This window comes from Chiloscyllium plagiosum, unplaced genomic scaffold (assembly GCF_037043375.1).
Source record: "Chiloscyllium plagiosum isolate Xiang-an unplaced genomic scaffold, Cpla_swu_hap1 HiC_scaffold_7, whole genome shotgun sequence".
Lineage (NCBI taxonomy): Eukaryota > Metazoa > Chordata > Chondrichthyes > Orectolobiformes > Hemiscylliidae > Chiloscyllium > Chiloscyllium plagiosum.
The window spans coordinates 53,141,722-53,156,405 of record NW_028270145.1 but is presented as its reverse complement, the minus strand read 5'-3'; the positions used below and the strand labels follow the sequence as shown (position 1 = coordinate 53,156,405).

The 14,684-nt window shown below is 42.2% G+C and overlaps 1 protein-coding gene across 7 annotated transcripts in view; it reads left to right on the top strand.

Moving 5' to 3' along the window:
- Positions 1 to 14,684, top strand: part of LOC122551557 (rap guanine nucleotide exchange factor 4) — a 293,650-nt gene that overhangs the window by 238,459 nt on the left and 40,507 nt on the right. For all 7 annotated transcript variants that reach the window (XM_087989018.1, XM_043693619.2, XM_043693618.2 and 4 more), the window contains 2 exons: positions 2,503 to 2,649; positions 6,420 to 6,517. In XM_087989018.1, the coding sequence (XP_087845144.1) occupies positions 2,503 to 2,649; positions 6,420 to 6,517 (245 nt within the window). The remainder of the gene's footprint in view (positions 1 to 2,502; positions 2,650 to 6,419; positions 6,518 to 14,684) is intronic.

The window sequence follows — 14,684 nt, the reverse complement described above, 5'->3', positions numbered from 1 at the left end:
GAGGCTGGTACAATTGCAACATTTAAGAGGCATTTGGATGGTATATGAATAGGAAGGGTTTGGAGGGATATGGGCCTGGTGCTGGCAGGTGGGACTAGATTGGGTTGGGATATCTGGTCGGCATGGACGGGTTGGACCAAAGGGTCTGCTTCCATGCTGTACATCTCTGACTCTATGACTAGGTAGTTAGCTTCTTTAATAAGACCAAGGAATGATGGAAATGTGAATGAAAAAATAAACTCAACAGGCTTGGCAGCATCTGTGGAGCAAACACAGGTAATGTTTTGAGTCTAGCGACCCTTCATCAGAACACCATCACTGCATGTTCGGCAGGGGATTCAAATGTTACTGGGTTTAGATGGAAATGTGTAATTTGAAACACACTGATCAGCCATTATCTTACTGTAGGGTGAGTAGGTTCAAGGAGATGAATGGTATACTTCTGCTCCTGTGTTTTACATTTGAATGAGCCACAATCCTCTTCAATCATAGCTGAGAGGTTGAACGTTTGTTTCCTTGCAATTCTGTGTCTGTGCTCACCTAATATCCTGCTGACAGGAGCTTCACTGGATTCTGCCTCTTGATTTTCCATCAGATCATCCCAAACCTGATCATTACCTATTACTGAAGCTACCTATCAGAATGATGATCTCCAGTGGAGTGTTTGCAATAGCTGTGTCTACGTCCTCAAAGTTTGTCCTTGACATCCTCAAGACTAGCTGTTGGATTGTATGTATTGATGCTTGTTGCATATTTGTTGACATAGGTTAGGCATGACGACCATGTGAGGTGATGAGGTGATCATTTATGCTCCTGGGGAGCGTATCCAATCATTTTGCAAAGGCAGACTGGAGAGCATAATGGACACCTGCCTTTCACTCTTTGACTGCCCATTCAGAAAAATGCATGGCCTCCTGACATCTCTGACCATTAGCTCTCTCTGTTAGGATGGTTACACTTAAAATAGGAATGTCAATATAGCATTGCAGTTCTGCACTGGGGTCTGAATCTCTGTCATTATCAAGCAGAGGCATGTAGATTTCAAAACCTTAAGTAAAGTGTCCATTTTCTTTTTAATCTACCCACAGTATACAGTATTGCTTGCATAAAACTAAGCTAGTACATTTCCAGATGTAACGGATGAGCACATTATGTTTGATCAATCTGGGCAGGTTATGTACTTGAACTTGCATGATATGGCCCAGAGCTATGGGCACTACTACTGAAAGAGTTTGCAAGAATGTACACGAGAAACCCTCCTGTGGGAGCTGATTAAGTATTGATGGGTTTTACTTGGCCAGCATACTCTGTTTTTCACGTATGTTCCTGGTGGCTTGATGAGTCAAGATGACACAAGTTATGATCAGTACAGTGGGTGGTCCACAGCATCTTGTGCACCAGTGCACTTTACAGCTGCTCACACAGCTGTACTGCAGTACTATCAGAACTAGTGATAGAAAAACAGCTGTTGTGCTGCATCTTCAAGGCAGCTGCTTTTTGTGCACTTGAATAAGATTGGCTGGTCCTGATGACACTGTACATTTTAGGTTTGTTTTGGAAAGGAAAAAGATGGTCTGCAACAAAGGTTTTGAATGGAGGAAGGCAGATTTTATTGAAACAGAGGTTTGTGTTCCTTAGAAACTAAGTTATAGATTATTGCAGTAAAAATGTCAAAAGGGCCATCTTAATGTTGTGAAAATTAAAGGAATCAATCTGTATTAAATTAATGATAAACATTCACCCTACTGGTAAGGAAGATAACTTTTGACAGTCTCTTTTTGCATAACAAATTATTACAGAACACACTCTCTCCTTGGACCGCTATGGGTTAGAAGACAACACCGTGCTGCTTGCTTATTGTGCTGTGGTCCAGAACACACTTCATGGTTCTTTGATCACTTAGCAGCTAATTTAATCTCTACATGACATTAAAGTCATATAGCAAGAAGTCTGTATGTGATCCAGTTCCAATGGTCTTGAAGATTTTTTTTAATGAATATTTATTAAAATCATTCTCAGTAGCTCAATGTTTAAAAACACCACAATTCTTAAATGACAGGCAGGTCTCTGAATTAGTTCTTTTTCTTTTCTTGATTATTTCTCTGCTAGCTCAGCATTTAGAATGGCATCTTCAATTTCCCCTGATATATTGCTAAAACTTCCAATCCAAATCAAAATTCAGAATTCCATATATGAAAATTGTGAGCACGTTTAGTGATAACATGGAGGACAATGAAAGAGCCTGTTGGTACTCCCTGTTAGCAGTGACACAGAAATGTGCCCCAGGCTAAGCCGATCTGCAAAAATGGAAGGAAACAAAGGGTTAAAGAAAATGGTGATCTATCATTTTTCAAATTTAATAAGCTAGCATGATTGTCACGTTGATCTTTTGAGTGGTCAACATCAAAAACCTTTCTTGACAAAACAAAGTTCTGTTTTAAGCTGCCAATTTGTCATGTTCTTTGCAATCTCAAAGCTGTTGTGATTTTTTTTTTTCTCTAGTTCTCTTTAAGATTTACTGCATTGATCATACGTACACCACGATCCGTGTGCTTGTGGCAGCCTCCGTAACAGAAGTCATCAGTGCTGTGAAAGACAAGCTCGGATCAACAGAAGACCTAATTCTTGTGCAAATGAGCTCAGCTGGAGGTACTTATCGTGCTCTGCAACGTAAAACCAAATATTTGCATAGTATTTTTATACCTATGGAAACAAATATGTGAAATGCTGATCATTTTATAAAGCAAATAATGTAACATTTAGTCTGCAGTGAAAATTTAGTTTTTGAGAGAGATGGTCATTGTCATGCATGTTGTTTGACACTTATCAGACAAAGGAGAAGAAGGTGAGGACTGCTGGGGATGCTGGGGATCAGAGTCGAAGGGTGTGGTGCTGGAGAAGCACAGCAGGTCAGGCAGCATCAGACCAAGTCCAGGTCTTGCAACATTGGACACAGGACACTTCAATGTCTGAGGAGTCATGTATGGTTTGAATGTTGTGCAGTTTATCAGCAAACATCCCCACTTCTGACTTTATGATGGAGAAACAGTCATTGATGAAGGAACTGAATGTTATTGGGCCTAGGACACTACACTGAGGAACTCCTACAGTGATGTCCTAGGATTATGATGATTCACCTCCAACAATCACAACCAGCTTCCTTTGTGCTGGGTGGAGCATTTGCTTCCAATTCCCCTTGTTTCCAATTCTGCAGGAGCTCCTTGATGCCACACTTGGTCAAATATGGTCTTGATGTCAGGGGCAGCTCTTGGTCAGCTCTTTGCTCCATTTTAGCACCAAAGCTATGATGAGGTCAGGAGCCGGTTGGCCCTACCACAACCCAAACGGAGCATCTGTGATTTAAGTTATTCCTTTGCAAACACCACTTGATAATGCTGTTGACAACCCTTTTCATTACTTTGCCAATGATCGAGACTAGCTCTGGTTACTTGCTCTGGTTCTAATTTCTGCTACACTGTTTATATTTGCTGCCACTTCCTTGTGACTCTTCAAGTATCATCCATAAATATCTTTATTGAAATCATCATCTTTCAATATTTATAGATGGTGCTATTCTTAAAAATACATTTTTGTCTCTTGGTTAAGCTTATGTCTGGGTATGCTACTTTAATAGGCCGAGAGGACAGCTTATTGCCAAGGCTCTGTCATTTCTGCTGTCAAGCCAACTGCAAGAAAGTGCATAAATTTTGTATTATCCCTATTTGGTGGAGGAGTCATTTCCTCTACCCACTACTTGTTACTTCTGTAGATCAACAAAGTTCAAGAATGTACTGTCACTGGTTATGAACGACTCACTGAGGTCGAACGATCGGTCCTCAGCACTCATTGAGGATGAACGATCAGTCCTCAGCAAAGGCCTCACCTTTATCCCCCTCCGTCCACTCATCAATGAATTTAATACACGCCGTGACATCAAACGCTTCTTCCGCCGCCTCAGCTTACTTTTACAATCCGGATTCCCGCCCATCTCCAACACTCCATCCACCTGAACACCCCGTGCTGGCCTATTACCTGCCCTCGACCTCTTCATTTCCAACTGCCGCCGAGACATTAACCGCCTCAATCTGTCTACCCCCCTCCCCCACTCCAACCCCTCACCCTCACAACGCACAGCCCTCCACTCCCTCTGCTCCAATCCCAACCTCACCATCAAGCCAGCAGATAAAGGGAGTGCAGTGGTAGTTTGGCGCACTGACCTCTACACTGCTGAAGCCAAACGCCAACTCGAAGACACCACCTCCTACCGCCCCCTCGACAATGACCCCATCCCCCCCATCACCAAACCATCATCTCCCAGACCATACAGATCGGCATCACCTCAGGAGATCTCCCACCCACAGCTTCCAACCTCGTAGTCCGGGAACCCTGCACCACCTGATTCTACCTCCTTCCCAAGATCCACAAGCCTGACCACCCCAGCCGACCCATTGTCTCAGCATGGTCCTGCCCCACCAAACTCATCTCCACCTACCTCGACACTGTCCTATCTCCACTATTCCAGGAACTCCCCACATACATTCGAGAAACCACCCACACCCTCCACCACCTCCAAGACTTCCTTTTCCCTGGCCCCCAACGCCTCATCTTCACCATGGATAACCAATCCTCTACACCTCCATCCACCATTACCAGGGCCTCCAAGCCCTCCATTTCTTCCTCTCCTGACATACCCAACAGTCCCCTTCCACCAACACACTCATTCGTTTGGCTGAACTGGTCCTCACCCTTAACAATTTCTCCTTCGAATCCTCCCATTTCCTCCAGACCAAAGGGGTAGCCATGGGCACCCGTATGGGTCCCAGCTATGCCTGTCTCTTTGTTGGTGACGTAGAACAGTCCATTTTCTGTAGTTAAACCGGCACCACACCCCACCTCTTCCTTTGCTACATTGATGACTGCATTGGCGCCACCTTGTGCTCCTGCGAGGAGGTTGAGCAATTCATCAACTTCACCAACACATTCCACCCCGACCTTAAATTCACCTGGACCATCTCTGACATCTCCCTCCCCTTCCTGGACATCTCCATCTCCATTAATGACAACCGACTTGACACTGACATTTCTTACAAACCCACTGACTCCCACAGTTACCTGGATTACATCTCTCCCCTCCCTACCTCCTGCAAAAATGCCATCCTATATTCCCAATTCCTCCGCCTCTGCTGAATCTGCTCCCAGGAGGACCAGTTCCACCACAGAACACACTAGGTGGCCTCCTCCTCCTTTAGAGACCGCAATTTCCCTTCCCACGTGGTTAAAGATACCCTCCAACGCATCTCGTCCACATCCCACCTCTCCACCCTCAAACCCCACCCCTCCAAACATAACAAGGACAGAACGCCCCTGGTGCTCACCTTCCACCCTACCAACCTTCGCATAAACCAAATCATCCGAAGACAATCCTGCCATCTGCAAACGGACCCCACCACCAGGGATATATTTCCCTCCCCACCCATTTCCGCTTTCCGCAAATACCGTTCCCTCCATGACTACCTGGTCAGGTCCATGCTCCCCCTACAACCTACCCTCCCATCTTGGCACCCTCCCCTGCCACCGCACGAATTGCAAAACCTGCGCCCACACCTCCCCCCTCACCTCTATCCAAGGCCCCAAAGGAGCCTTCCACATCCATCAAAGTTTTACCTGCACATCCACCAATATCATTTATTGTATCCGTTGCTCCCGATGCAGTCTCCTCTACATTGGGGAGACTGGACGCCTCCTAGCAGAGCACTTTAGGGAACATCTCTGGGACATCCGCACCAATCAATCCCACCACCCTGTGGCCCAACATTTCAACTCCCCCCTCCCGCTCAGCCGAGGACTTGCAGATCCTGGGCCTCCTCCACTGCCACTCCCTCACTTCCACCTCTGAACACTTCAACCCCATGACATCATTGTGGATTTCACCAGTTTCCTCATTTCCCCTTACCCCACCTCACCCCAGCTCCAACCTTCCAGCTCAGCACCGCCCGCGTGACCTGTCCTACCTGCCTATCTTCCTTTCCACCTATCCACTCCACCGTCCTCTCTGACCTATCACCTTCATCCCTACTTCCATTCACCCATTGTACTCTTTGCTACCTTCTCCCCACCCCCACCCCCTTCTCATCTATCTCTCCACTCTGCCTCTATTCTTGATGAAGGGCTTTTGCCCGAAATGTCAATTTTCCTGCTCCTCGGATGCTGCCTGACCTGCTGTGCTTTTCCAGCACCACTCTAATCTAGACTCTGGTTTCCAGCATCTGCAGTCGTTGTTTTTGCCTAATCAATCCTTATTCCACACCCTAAAGTTTGACCAACAATTTCCATGGTTCTTAGTTATATATCGATCAAAGCAGGACTGCATTTTATGGTCAGGATCAATTCACTGAATTTCACTTCTGTTCCTCCCCCAGAAAAAGTGGTGCTGAAGCCAAATGAAGTTTCGGTTTTTACAATGTCAAATGTGAATGGGCGTTTGTTTGTCTGTCCGAGGGAAAAATTTGATTGTCTGGTATGTATCTCTGCTATATCAATAATAGTTTGTATTTTTCAGGTGTTATCCTAGCATAGTTCTGCTGTTTAAAATTTTAGTGTTTGTTGTTAACATTTTTATTGTGATTTAAGTGAAAACCAATTTTTATATATATACATTGCTAATGTACTTGATTTTGGGCATTTTTAATTCCAATTTTTCTTTCATCTGGCTTCTGGCTCATCCAGTGAGCCCTATCTAGACATCACAGTATGTTTTGATCATCATTAGCAGTGGTTTCTTTCAATGTATTTCTAAATCCTTTAACTGGCATATCATCAATTATAGGTTCCACTGAGATAAGGTTACTAACAATATCAGAGATGGAAATGTGTTGCTGGAAAAGCGCAGCAGGTCAGGCAGCATCTAGGGAACAGGAGAATCGACGTTTCGGGCATTAGCCCTTCTTCAGGCTAATGCCCGAAACGTCGATTCTCCTGTTCCCTAGATGCTGCCTGACCTGCTGCGCTTTTCCAGCAACACATTTCCATCTCTGATCTCCAGCATCTGCAGACCTCACTTTCTCCTACTAACAATATCATGCAGCCTGCGTTGATATTCCTCTGGAGCAAAGGAAATGCCAAATGGCATACATATCAAACTATATCTCCTGAACAGCATCCATAATGTTGTTAAAAAGCTGCCACTTGCAGCCAGCTTTACTTGCCAGTAACCATTATTGCATCCAGGGCTTGCAAGTTGTGGAAAATTTCTTTCAATGCTAAAACATCTTCAGTATTCTATTTAGATTATTCAACAAGACATGCTGTCATTTATTTCAGTTGTTTCCCTGCTGCCATCCCACTAATCCATTCTGTAGGATTGTCACATTTTAATAACTTCCTCGTCTTTCAGGCTGGCTTCAAGGATAGCTGGAACCTTCCTTGGTCAATATTGGATTGGGGTCACAGTCTTCTACTTTTAAGATGATATTCTCCAGAAAGACATCCTAAACACACTATTTATTCCTCTAGAATCTGTTCTCCTATCAATGGTTTAATATGCAGGAACAGATTGCAAATCTCTTTTGGCATGTTGAAAGACATTAGTACAAACTTCTTCTGGCTGAGATAAGTGTTCTTTGATTGCTATCTATGATCTGAAACTTCAGATTTTGATCTTATGCATTGGGCTTTCACAGTAATTTATCATCCTTTTTTAAGTAATAGGTTGACATGTAGCTTTAACCTTACTTTTAAGGGCTCCATTTATTGACCAACCTTGATGTTGAGGAAGGTCAATGAAAATCATGATATTGCATGATGTGCTGATGTCTATTTGACACTTTTTATGTTGACCTGATGTTCTCCTTCTATAGCTGTCATTCCAATAGTGACAAACCTATGTATCACTTATCAACCTGAGTCAGCCAATCTATTGTATGGCATAGACTGATTCATTAGTATCTTTGCCTAATATCTACCAGCGGCCATTCATGCCCGCATTTTGTGCTTCCTTCTGACCAAACATTTGCAAAACGATTTGGCTCTTGCAGTGATAATACTGTTTTCCTAAACCGGACCTGCCTTGGTTTCTGGGATGACCCCTACAGCATATACACTCTGCCCATTGTCCATGATCTTTCTGCCCTCTTAACCTGGAATATCTGTCAGCATAATGCAAAGTTTAGTCTGTTCTGCCGTGAATATGATCTAGTTACTGAAATTTATCAGTTCTATCGCACATGCCAATTTGCTTTCTTGAGAGTGTTTCTCCTGTTTCAGTGGATGCACTGTCATTATGAAATTTCTTATGCTAATACAATCCTGTTTTTAATATGATCATCTTTATTAAAATCGACAGGATTCTGTAGGCTATGTGAATGCAGTCACATATTGATCAACAGATACTTTTATACCTTGGCCCCTAATGTTGAACATGTGCTGTTCATAAATTATGTTCACTTTAAGCTCAAAGCCTGCTTTCAAGACTTTTGAAATTTCTGCGACTGTCACTTCTGTTCTTCAAAGAAATCTAGGGTAGAATGCATGTTGAAATAATCTCTCCCCGACAGTGATAAAAGTGATGCTGCCTGGTTTGTTAATTCTGTCACAGTCACATTATTGTGGTTCTGTTCGCCGAGCTGGGAATTTGTGTTGCAGACGTTTTGTCCCCTGTCTAGGTGACATCCTCAGTGCTTGGAAGCCTCCTGTGAAGCGTTTCTGTGATCTTTCCTCCGGCATTTGTAGCGCTTCTGTGAAAGATCACCAGAAGCGCTTCACAGGAGGCTCCCAAGTGCTGAGGATGTCACCTAGACAGGGACGAAACGTCTGCAACACAAATTCCCAGCTCGGCGAACTGAACCACAACAATGAGCACCCGAGCTACAAATCTTCTCACAAACTTTGAACAGTCACATTATTTTTCCATTATGAGTAGGATAACAGCCAGCATTGTATTGCGTTTCATATTAATCAGTGCTGGGACAGGAAAACTTGCAACTATTGTCTTACCTAGTGACTTCAGCTATATTTGTTCCTTTTTCGTGGCTTCTTGTGGGTGTTAGCAATTTTCAGAAACGCTGATTATTTCCATGCTCCTGTTTTTGGAAATTGCTTCTATGTAGTTTTTCATCACTCCATTTCTATTCTACTTTACCTCTGAGTGGAATTTTCCCACCCCCTAACTAACATAGGTAGTGGCAGAAAAGTTAGAGCTGTTACCTGATAATTCTACCTCTCTTCTTGCTCTTTGGACTCCATCTTGGTCATTGGGCACTAGCAACTCAAAAGGCAACTGTCGCATGCATCTCCCCATAACCCTGTCCACGGGCCTTGATGCTGTCCACATGTACCAGTCTTAATGCTTCATCATGGCACATCTCCATTCTGTTATTACAGCATTATGCTTTAGAGAGCAGTGGCACCTTCCATTGCCGTGCTGCTGCCAGGACACTTTCCTGATATACAGCACAGTGCTACAACACGTTTATGTTGTGTGAGACGACAAACTTTGCATCAGATTTTTTAAAAAACCATCAGAGGCAACCTCATCACAAATTTTGATATTTGTATATTGGATGTTTTCCATGATAAAAAATGTGGAACGGCTAAAATAGCAGTGCAGCCCTGAATTGGCTTTTTGTATTCCTACAATAGACTGAAAGTCAGAAAATAAAATGCAATACTTCTGTTTTAAATATTGCCTTGCCTGTGATTCTACATTTAAAATGGGCTTTCTGTATTCTATAGTTTCCCTTAATGGGAAATCTTCATTTTATTATCACTTTATTATGGATTTTAGGTCAATAATGTTCTACAGAGCCAATTACAATATAAGCCAGAATTTCTTTTTGTTGCTATTATCAAGTTGGTCGTAAGCAATTTAATGAGGGTTCGGAGGCCTGTTAAAGGGATATTTCTTCGAGCATCCTCTGCCTCCTGAACACTTGAAGCAAAAACATTGCAAACAAGAAACCAGGAAATTGAATTCTGTTTGTAAGAGGTGAAGCTGCAGGATTTACAGAATCTCTAAGTTTTGGGGGAACAATATATTACTTCAATGTATATAATTTAACAGGTCAACAATTCATGTTTATCTGACGATGTATGAGTGAGTTTCATTCATCGGATAATCCACTATAGCCAAAATTATACACTGCATTGAACAGAAGCATAAACATAATGTGATATATGTAGGAAATGGCAACTACAATTCAAATCAGCAAAAGCTATCTCTACCTGAATACTTCAATAGTTGACTGTTTTTGTGTTTGCCTTCATATCGAAGCAATTAAATATACTTGGAATACTAAAATTTTCCTTGCTTAGTGATATTGCCTCAATTAGCAAATCTCTGGGGCATATAAAGTTCCTTTAGCAGATAGCTTGCATATTAAAGCAAGAGGCAGAATCTTTACAATGCTTTTTGTATTGTGATCATCACAGTATGTATTATAACTTATCATGTACATTGTAACTTTAGAGAGAGACTTTGGCTGTGGAGCATTATCCCTGTTGTTCTCTGTAGCTTCTTCACAATTTTTGGTACATTAACCACACTCCCATTTGTCTAATGCTTTTCTTCTGTTGATGACTGATGAGCCAAAAAGCATTTTTCTTAAGTGTGTAACTCGCAATCAAATTATGGGCAGAGCATCTGCAGCAATAGCATCTTTTCACTCCATACAAGGATGTATCATTCACCTTCCTTCCCTTTCCTTATCTACATGAGGTTGTCCACACTACAGGCTCCACCTGTACAGACATGGTGTTAACTCTCCAATGACTGTTCTGCTAGTTTATCAGACCAACACTTTAGAAGTTGATTTTAACTGCTGTCCCGGTCAAGTTGCCTTGAAAGCAGTTCTGAGGAAGGATCACTCCACCTGAAATGTTAACCGTGATTGATTGCTCTCCACAGGTTCTACCGGATCCTCTGAGCTTTTCCAGCAATTTCTATTTTAGTGCTTTAGAGCAGTAGTTGGATCAGCTACCCATTTTCAGTGGCAAGGAAAATCGGGGGAATCCACAACAAATGTCACTACTGCAGCTCTTTTCCCACTTGATGTAAATAATTAGCTTAGAAGTTACACTTTCGTCCACTTAACTATTTAGAAGAATGAATTTCATCTACAAGCCCACCTGACTTCTGTGTGCTTGATTCCATCTTGCTCTCTGGCTGCTGCCTCAGGTGGGCCACACTTAAACCAACACACCAGAGGCTTGGAATTCTATAGCAAGTCACCGATCTCCAGAAATTAGGAGTAAAGTAGAATATTCTCCACTTACCTGTTTGGGTGCAGGTTCATAGTTCATTTGGTACGCTTTCCTTTATTGGTCAGAGCATTTAGTACAGGAGATGGGAGGTCATGTTGCAGCTATAATGGGCATTGGTTAGGCCACTGTTGGAATATTGTATACAACGCGGTCTCCCTGCTATAGGAAGGACGTTGTGAAACTTGAAAGGGTTCAGAAAAGGTTTACAAGGATGTTGCCAGGGTTGGAGGGTAGGAAGGACGTTGTGAAACTTGAAAGGGTTCAGAAAAGGTTTACAAGGATGTTGCCAGGGTTGGAGGGTTGGAGAGGCTGAATAGATTGGGGGTGTTTTCCCTGGAGTGTCAGAGGCTGAGGGGTAGCTTTATAAAGGTTTATGAAATCATGAGGGGCATGGATAGGATAAATAGACAAAGTCTTTTCCCTGGTGTGGGGAGTCCAGAACTAAAGGGAATAGGTTTAGGGTGAGAGGGGAAAGATATAAAAGAGACCGAAGGGGCAACTTTCTGACTCAGAGGGTGGTGTGTGTATGGAATGAGCTGCCAGAGGAAATGGTGGAGGCTGGTACAATCACAACATTTGAAATTCATATGTTCATCCAGCTGCCTAGGAAGGGTTTGGAGGATTATGGGCCAAGTGCTGTCAAATGGGACTAGATTAGATGAGGATATCTGGTCGGCATGGACAAGTTGGATCAAAAAGGTCTGATTCCATGGTAGTCATCTATATGACTATGACTCTGACTCTATATATGCTTACCTATCAGTTTTGTTTCCAGAACTTACACCATCTAAATAATAGAATGAACAATAGAACCAAGAAGAAATGAAGTCTGGCCTTGGCTTTGTCTTTGCCAGAATAAAATAAGATCAGAGGGAAAATATTTTCAGAAATGGGTGCAAGTGACTTAGACTGTTAAAAGTCTATTACTATTTTGTGGACAAGATTTACAAAAAGACTATTGTTAGAAGCCTGTGAAGAATGTTGACCTTTAATAATTTAAGATGTATAGTCAGTCTATGGAAACATATATCCTGAATTTTGGTAGTTCATACTAAAAACTAAAATGATTTTTTCATCTAGAAATTCCGGAGTCTGTTTGTATTCAAGTTCTTAGATTGTATGCAAATTTCTGATATGGATGGTCTTTTGGTTTTGACAGGGTTTGATTATATAGAACAAGTTCTCTTTTGGAACAAATGACTGCTGCCTGCAGACATCTTTGGGAAAACAATTGTTTCTAGCTGCTTTTATGTTCTAAACTGAAACACCATGAAAGGAAAGGGATCCATGGTGCTATCTTTCAAAATTGTTAGAAACATAACTGAAAGCTGTTGGAAAAAGAGTGGGTTACAGAAAGATCTTAAGGTGTGTCGTGCTTTAAATAGGCTTGTGAACCAAGACAAATGTAGCTAGAATGACATCTGAAAGTGAATGAACCCTAGAAATGCATTGGAAATGTTTAATAGGTGTTCTTACTGAGTCAAGATCTCATTATGCAAGGAATTGCCTGAAAACAAGGAGTTTTCAGTAACTTGTGAAATGAACAGTTTGCATGATGAGAATAAATGGAATTGAAAACATTGTGTTGATTGCTGAAATCTTAGATTGGGCCATGAGTATTTCAGCACTGAATCATTTAATTGTTCTGAATTGGATATGGCTACACCTCATTTGTGGATTCCGTTTGCTAAACTGTGTTACTTAGAATCCCTTGGTAAGACCAATAACCCTAACGGTGAAGAATATTGTTTAAACTTGGGGGTGATGGAACATTTATTTTAAAAAGAATAGTCTATGTGCAATAGCAGGAACGTGTCATATCAGCCCCAAATGGCCTGAATTACATTGCTCAGTAAGTCTTTGATTTATGTAAAAAGGTAACAAGTAATATTGGAAATGGAGAATAATGAAGCATTTATCTTTGGTTAAATTTCACCATGTGAAAACTTTTTTTATTTTTTTCTGTATTGTGAAACTGTGTTGAATTGGGAAAAGAATGGTTTAAAATGAAGATTTAATGATGGATTGCTGCATCTTTTTAAAAAAGAATGCATTAATGAGATGAGGATATCACTGGCTAGGCAGGCATTTATTGTCTATCCCTAATTGCCCAGAGGGTATTTAAGTGTCAACCACATTGTTATGGGTCACATGCTGGCCAAACCAGGTATGGATGGCCGTTTCCTTTCCGAAAAGATATTAGTGAACCGAAGGTTTTAACTGAAAATCCGATAATGGATTCATGGTCAATGTTAGACTCTTAATTTCAAATTTTTATTGAATTCAAATTCCACCATCTTTCATGGTGGGGTTCACACTTGGGTCCCCAGAACAATACTTCGATCTCTGGATTAACAGTATAGCAATGACATCACTAGGCCAAAAGACCATAAGATATAGGAGCAGGAATTAGACCATTCAGCCCATAGTCTGTTCTGCCATTCAATCTGATAAATTACTCAACTCGATTCTCCCACTTTCTCCCCGTAACCCTTGATCCCCTTGATAATCAAGAACCTATCCATCTCCATCTTATATATACTCGATGACCTGACCTCCACAGCTTTCTGTGGCAGTGAATTCCATACATCTCCTCTTACAATAGAATACTGGAGCTAAATGACTAAAGGGGTTTAAGCAGAAGAAGGAAAAGATGTGTATGGCTTTTTTTTTTTTTACAATCTTTTCAGCCTCACAAATTGAGAGGATGCAGCAGGATGACATGCACTTGGACCTGAATTTTGAAGGGTACAGATCATTTAGGAATGAGAGGAAGGAAAAGGTGGAGTGGTGGATCTGTTGATTAATGATGGTATTAGCACAATGCAGAGAGATGAACTAATTTCAGGAAACCAACATGTGAAAACCATTTGGGTATAAATTAGGAAGACAAAAAATCGCATGTACAAAGGACCCTTAAGATAGTCAGGTGTAGCATTAAGGAAAAAACAATTAAGTTTGTCCCAGCAATAACGTGGGTGATTTTACATGAGTCAGCTGGGGTAGTCAGGCCTGTGAATCTTTGATAAGAGGTAGGAGGTTAAACCAGGCAGTGTGGGGTTCCTGAACTGAGGTTGGAAGCTGTGGATGGAAGATCCCATGAGGTGATGAGGTTGTGTATGGTCTGGGAGGTGATGGTTTGGTGTTGGGAGATGAGGTCATGGTCGAGGGGGCAGTAGGAGGAGTTGTCTTCAATTGGCACCTGGCTTCAGCAGTGTAGAGGTCACCACTCCCTAACCACCCAACGCCTAGAGGAAGACCACCTCAAATTCTGCCTCTGGACTGCCCAATCCCATGGCATCAACGTGGATTTCACTGGTTTCCTCATTTTCCTCCCCTCCCCCCACCCCCCCCCCCCCCCCAACTATCCCAGATCCAATCTCCTGACTCTGCACTGCCCTCATGACCTGTCCATCTTCCTTCCCAAC